Raw genomic sequence first — 7,500 nt, forward strand, 5'->3', positions numbered from 1 at the left:
CGAAATAATGCGAAATACCTTTGAAATATATACGCGCTTAAGCTAATTTTCCTCAAATGCATATTTGAATTCATGATAAATACAGCTCCACCAGGTTCAAACAGCGTCTATGACAGAGAAAAATTGTTTTGATATGACAAAATTCATTTTTTAAATCATGCGTGTCACTGTGGTGCAGTGGACAAGGAGTTGCTTGCACGTGCAGATAAACCGGGTTCGACTCCCGGCGAAGCTGTTTCCTGTTTCTTTAGACCCTTTTTTTTTTTTCTGTTTGGTCTCTCTTTTTTAACATTATTTTTCCTTTTGGCCTTTTTTTCTTTATTCTTACTGCTGACCATGCTGGTCATACCCTTGAATCAATATATATTTTAAGCTTAAGTCAGGAGTTTTATTTTGGAAAAGGGATTTCAAAATCTCTTGATCTGCATACTGGCCGAGCTTACGACCAGATAAAAACCAGAAGCTGTCAAGACATGTCCCTCCTCTGAAACAGCTGAATTTTTTTCAAAGCTAGTTGACATCATGACAAACAACACACAGTACACCACAAACTGTACTTATTTACACCCAACACCCACCAGTGACCCACTGGCGAAAGTTAAATTTGCCTTTTGTATATCGTCTTAATCATCAATATTATTACCCTAAAATCTGCTCTGGGTTTGCCCCTAAAAACTAATTAAACGAAACCTTTTCTTGGTTTTCGGGACTTAATTACAGAATTACAGGTGTATGCCCAATACAGTATTCGGTAATTCGGTAAAGGAACAAGATTCAATACTCACAGTCTCTCACAAATACCTGTCATTTAGCTTCCTCTTTCAACGCTACAGCTAAGCGAACTTTGAGAGGAATGATATGGGGTTCCACTAGCTCTGAAGAGCTGAAAATACGCACAATGTAAAGTATAATTCATCCTTTGATGAAGCTGCTATTGCTGTGTCTAAACTCCTCAATCTTGCTGTGCACTGGCCCTCAAAAGTGTGACCGGTCGGTGTGATTACCAGTAAAATTTGCTCGACGATAGAAAGGAATCTTTAAAATTCATTACACCACTGGACATTTCATTCCAAAAAAATACTTCACTCTAGTTTTCTATGACAATAGAAACCTTAAAATCTCCAAATCCAAGAGACTGGAACAGTATCTCCGTGATAAAATCGAAATTTTTATCCGTCTCTTCCGGATGAACGCTTTGCTCGCCATTTTGAAAGTTACTGACGCGAGACGTGACGTCATACTGGCAGGCGGACTGTACCACAGATTTCCTTAGAGACACCTTCCCCCCACCCCTGGGCTGGGTAAAATTTGTCAATTTTTTAATGCTGTGCCTGGAAAACTTACCAAAAATAGTTTTTGCTCTCTGATGAAAATTAAATTGTTTGACATCTTCTTCATAACTCTTTAAGAGCATTTTGTTATAAAAGTACAGAGTACAAATCAAACCATAGCAGAGAGGTGTTCATTCTTTGAGGTTCAAATGTGCATGAAATATATGTATTTTTTTATGTTTTACCAGAGAGGAGACGTCGCTCCAAAGGAGGACCCAGTTTCCACCCTACAGTATCTTCTGGGACCCCTCCCTAAACTGGCCGTACGATCCATCTGCTAACGCCGTTTATGCACCCCAAACAGTATTATTTGTGAACTTGACATAAAGTGATTTAAAATCTAAAGAAAAATAATACCAAAAGTATGGGCAGCTAACACATGTAGCTCAGACTTTACGTTTGTAATTAAAAATATTAATAATAAAGGACAATAAAATTTAGCACCACAGTAAATTCTTAACTTTTGATCGCATCGCAACATCATTTAAAATTTGCCCAAATATTTCGATCGCAGCTGTACATGTAGTGACTTAATTTCTTTAGTAGGAAGCTTGCAATGATTAAAAGGAGGCGACACGTGGCATGACTTTTTGAGGTGACTTAACAAGTTAAAGTGGCCTAAACGACTTATAACGTACCGTCACGAATTTAACTTCGTGTTGCGACCAAGATTTAGACGTGCAATTAATTTCGTCCAACAGACAAGTTTTCGTAAAATGAAAATAAAGCAGTATTATTTAAACATGCTTTTTATTCCCTTAGTACATCTACGTCCCATAAAAGCAGTAATGGTTGTTTATTAAAAAACGAAGTTTTGTTCCCTCTGCGTTCTATTCTTCATCCTTCCTCGCATAAAAAGTTCCTGCGGCAGCAGGTGAGAAGAGAATTGCAGCACCTTTCATGCCAATAGACCATTTTACAGTTGTGGCTTAATACCCTTGCTAGGCTGACGGTGACCTTGGGCGCGATCCATTCAACCAAAATTTCCAGAAATTTCGGTCCAAAACTCAATGGATCGGTTCGGTCCAACCGAAAAAGTTTCGAAAAAACTGGTCCACCTTTTGAGGTGGACCACTTTTCCCGGTCGGACCGGTCGGAATTTTGGTTGAATGGATCGCGCCCCTTGTTTTGATACAAACGTCATTTGCTTTGTCATGGAAATTATACTTGAAAAATACTAGTTAGCATTAGAATCACTTAATTTACATTTATTATTACAGATTCACTCCACTACATTACAAGCAAATAATGAAATGAAATAAGCTAACACTTCCATAAGAAAAAAAAATTGTGGAGAAGGAGACAACCAAAAGCGCCAATGCGCCATACTAGGGATGCCCCGACTAATTAAAATATAAAGAAAAATATTTACAAATAGAAATATAAATGCTCTAGTTATCCTTAATAAAGCTTAAAACATTTTTTTTTTTAAAAGTTGCAATACTGTTTGATTCTCTAATATGACTGGGTAAACCATTCCATTTATTTACAATACGGTTGAAAAAACTATATTTAAAACCATCAGTTCTACTAAAATTTGGAACAAGGTCCTGTGTGTCATTTTTCCTCAAGTTATAACCTGTATTTCTGTCCTTACAAAATATGAGCTTATTTGAAATGTCCATTAATTACCTTAAAAGAAATTGTATCATCTCTAGTGAACCTCCTATTAGATAATGACAACAATTTTAGCTTAGATAGTCTGGTATCATAATCATCATCAGACCTAGTGATCCATCTGGTAGCTCTTCGCTGAACAGCCTCCAATTTATCAATGTTACGTTTAGTATGAGGGTTCCAAGTTTCGCATAAATATTCTAATAAAGGTCTCACAAGACTACAGTAAAGTGTATTCATGGTATCAATATCCTTTAAGTCCCTGCAAGTCCTCTTAACCAACCCTAAAACCCTATTAGCCTTAACAGTTATTTTATCTACTTGTTGGTTCCATGAAAGAATACTAGCAGTAAACTAGTAGTAATCAAAGATTAATAAGTGCGTTCGAAGTTCAATGAATTTAGCTAAAATCATACAAAAACAGAGGAGGAAATTAGTTGAGAGATTAAATGAGAAAGACGAAGTATTTAAAGAGCAACATGAACATTAGCAACTTTAATAGTGAAACCCAAATATGTAACCAAAGATGTTTATCCACTTAGTTACAATGTAGTTTAGTTGACCGCTATGGGTCAAAGCACAATGGCTTGGTAGATTTGCTTTGAGACAACTTTGTGTCAGAGTTATCGGTTGATTTGCTTTGTTGTTCGGCAAATTCGAGGACATCAATTCAAAGCAGGAGAGCAGCGAAGGTCTTCGGTTTGTTGTAGTTCGGACAACGCCGACATCGGGCTTTCTACATGCTCTTGGAGTACTAAAAAGTTTCCTGGTAAGGCTTTGACAAGTTGAAGCGATGAACTTTTTAAGAAACATCGCATGAAGTTTGAGAAAAATAAATGAACTTACCGAATAATCCAAAGATATCCACGGAGGCGACACGGAAGCACGAGCAGCTTGCACTCGCACGAGGTATAGTTGCGTGCGCACTCGCACGAGGTATAGTTGCTTGCGCATAAAAATAGTTGTGTGCGCATGTCCACCAGGTGAGCCCGCAATTTCTTTGGCCGGCTATTGGGCTTAAAATTCGTGCGCGCGCTTAATAATTATTCAAAATGGCGCAGATTTTGAACATCGCCCGTCCAAGTAACCAAAAATCTCGAATCTTCACGCCTGGCATGCACAGGTATCCCATCGACCACAGGATCCCCAAAGATTACGAAGCGTTCTCCTAACGTCGAACGCAATAATCCTAAATCTTTATACACATTAACACTTTCCGAAGGTTGACCTTCAATATTATACTCCCCAATTAGGGGTGCCTTTTTCCTGGTTATTCGCATGATCTTACATTTCTTGGTATTAATTCTCATCTTATTCATCTTACACCAATCTGAAATTTTATCTTTGTCACTTTGAAAAGTAGACAGATCTTCTTGAGTACTAATAACCCTATACATTTTACTGTCATCAGCATACAAAGCAATTGAACTGTCCTTACTAATTACCCCCGGTAAATCGTTGATGTAGACTATGAAGAATAATGGTCCCAACAAAGAACCTTGTAGGACATCAGAGGTTAAGGTTAACCAGTCGGAAGCCTCTCCTTTCACTACAACACGCTGTTGACGTTCTGTTAAATAATTTATACACTAATTTAGCAAGTCTCCATGGACACCATATTTGTAACGTTTGGTTAATAGAATATTATGACAGACAAGGTCAAAAGCCTTTAAAAAGTCTATAAATACTTCATCAACTTGACCTGTCCTGTCCAAGACTTTGAACCAATCATGATGTACTAAGAGTAGTTGAGTAGTGCAGGAACGACCAGTTAGGAACCTGTCATGAGAATCACATACGAATCTAACAATTTGATCATAAATAGCATTGTACACAATTCTCTCCTGGCATTTCCCAGAGATAGTTAAGAGTGAAATGCCTCTATAATTTTCTACTGGCTCTCGATCACCACCCTTATGAATGGGTGTAACATTAGCTGATTTCCATAATTTAGGTAGGCGTCCCTGTTTGAACGATAAATTGAAGAGCATACTCAGAGGAACTGCAGATGTGTCAGCAGTCTCTTTAAGTAAACGAGCAGGTATTTTATCAACTCCACAAGACTTATTAGCATTAAGACAGCTAAGTAGCTTTTGAACTTCCTTGGTGTCACATGGTTGGTAACGACCTCAAAACTTGGATCTTGGATATTGAAGCCGGTACCCCAGTACTCTGTTCGACAAAAAACAGAATGAAAGTGAATATTAAATAACGTAGCTTGCTCATGAGGTTTTATCGCAGATCTTCTGTTGTAGGTGTTTACATCCGGAAGCCGTTTTAATTTCGACTTAATTGAGTGGTAGCTCCAAAATCGCTTTGGGTTTACCTTCAGTTGACTCGACAGATGCTCTAGATATCTTTTATACTCAGATCTTACTAACTGCTTGACGGATCTTCGTAACTCTTTAAACTTTCGGCTAAGGATTTCTGATGGATGAGCCTTTAGTTTTCTCCGTAACTCTTTTTTCTTTTTGATTTTATTGAGAATTTCCTTGGTAATCCATGGAGGATTAGTTTTCTTTTTCACAGTAAAGGTTGGAATGCACATATCAGCAGCAGCTAGTAATAAGTCATTGACTCCTTCAGTACAGATGTCCACATCCTCTTCCAAGAAAGCACAGTTCCATGGAATATACTTCAATAATTCATTCAGTGCAGTGAAGTCTGCCTTTTTAAAGTTGTAATTTTTCCTAGAGACAGACTTACATGGGCGACCAGATAAAAGCTTAATATTGAAACTAACCGGAAAATGATCAGAATTAAAATGATCAGTCATTACCTCAACATCGCTAACCAGGTCAGGAGTTTTCGTCAGGATTAAATCAAGTATATTGCCATCAGTTGCATTAAGCATTCTTGTTGGATTGAAATTACATTGAACCAGAAAATGATCATTAAGCATGGTCACAAAAAGCGATAGTACATAAATCACTTGAAGTAGGAGTTAAACTATGCCAGTCTATGCTTGGAAAATAAAAGTCGCCTACAAGATAACAGGTAGAAAATCTGGTCATCTCAATTCTCTCCAGACATTGACGTAATTTGAGGGAATACTCCGTATCAGCACTGGGTGGTCTGTAGCACACTCTAAATAGAACAATGTCCTTTGATTTCTGACACCTTTCCACCATGACGGTTTCAATATGATCATTATACTCCAGATCCCTTCTTCTTATGGGAATTAAATCCGTATGTACTGCCAATAAGACACCTCCACCTCTACGATCTTGTCTGTCTTTGCGATGAACACAGTAGTCATTGAGACCCAATTCGAAATCCATGAAGCTAGAGTCAAGCCATGTTTCCGTGATAGCAATCACCGGAAAGTAATCTTCAAGCAGCAGGACTTGCAAGTCAAGAACCTTATTTCTTAAACTTCTAGCATTGAGTAGTAAACATCGAAGACTTTTAGGTGAAGATCCTGCATTGGAAGACGAAATATTGACAGTTTCATCGCCTAGATTAGTTTCAACATCGCCACTGCGTATAATTTTAAAGGCAGATGGATTAAAAGTAGAAATTCCATTCGTATGATATCTAATTCGAGTGGAAAAGTACTTAATTCTTCGAAGCTGTCCCTCCAAAACAAGATGGCCGCCACGTGGTCCAGATGGAAGTATGAGAAGTTCGTCGCTACATTGCCATTTAGATAGGATATGTAGATTTACAGAGATGCTGGATGTCACAGATGTAGGTGGACTTTTAGAGTAACTGTAATCAGTTGCTGGGGTTTGTAAAAATAGACAGAGAAAAACGAAATAGCAGGAGGTCGTAAAACCACGTCCTCCCTCCATGACCTAACCTGATATCAGGCGTTGTTTTTTTTTTTATTGTTTTTTTTTATTGCTTCTTTGTTTCTTTGGTTCGAGAGGGAAAAAAATAACGCCTGATACATTTATTTAACAAGTAGTTAACGGCCCCCTAATTTACATAATCTAACGTCTGATCGACCTGTCATGTTATTAGCCAATAAGCGTTTACCATACGGGAATCAAATTTTGTCGCGAATAATGTCTCTTTTGAAATCAATTTTAGGGAAAAGAAAATTTTTAAGTGCGTCCATGTTCAGATGGCGCTTCCTTTAAAAATTTTTAAATGTATTGTTTTTGTGATGAAATACTGCTAGCTGGAGCTGCCGTACCTTTATTTAACAGCTACAAAGAATAAAGAATTCACTGGTTAATCTCGTTGACTTCGTTCAATGCCGAAAGCAGTGAAAAAAAATTAGGCTGACGCACCATATTTTAGGAACTGAAAGGTGTTGTGAAAGCGAAGATCGCTCAGAATAATTCGCAGGTTTCTGAAGGAGGAATTACAGTCAAACCAGGTCAAGATTCCATTCATGAATTGATTATTTGAAAAGTGAACCTGTTTGTCGCCTCTGTAACTTGTAGGAGGGGGGTGAATAGATCCGCGGATCGGTGGATTTGGCCTTAAAAAGCTCACGGATTGTGGATTTCGGGGATAAATCAAGCGGATTCGCGGATTTGAAAAATACCGTGGATCGCGGGTCAGCTGAAAGTTTTGGCCCGGTTTCCAGATTCTGTCAGTC

At 38.0% G+C, this 7,500-nt stretch overlaps 1 protein-coding gene across 1 annotated transcript in view; it reads left to right on the forward strand.

The window, feature by feature from the left end:
- The window catches only part of LOC140942779 (tauropine dehydrogenase-like), a 20,566-nt gene extending 18,415 nt beyond the window's left edge, over nucleotides 1-2,151 (forward strand). Inside the window, exon 5 of the mRNA XM_073391772.1 lies at nucleotides 1,520-2,151. Within this exon, the coding sequence (XP_073247873.1) occupies nucleotides 1,520-1,612 (93 nt within the window). The 3' untranslated portion in view covers nucleotides 1,613-2,151. The remainder of the gene's footprint in view (nucleotides 1-1,519) is intronic.
- The last annotated feature ends 5,349 nt before the right edge of the window (nucleotides 2,152-7,500 follow it).

Source organism: Porites lutea, chromosome 7 (assembly GCF_958299795.1).
Source record: "Porites lutea chromosome 7, jaPorLute2.1, whole genome shotgun sequence".
In the NCBI taxonomy this organism is placed as follows: domain Eukaryota; kingdom Metazoa; phylum Cnidaria; class Anthozoa; order Scleractinia; family Poritidae; genus Porites; species Porites lutea.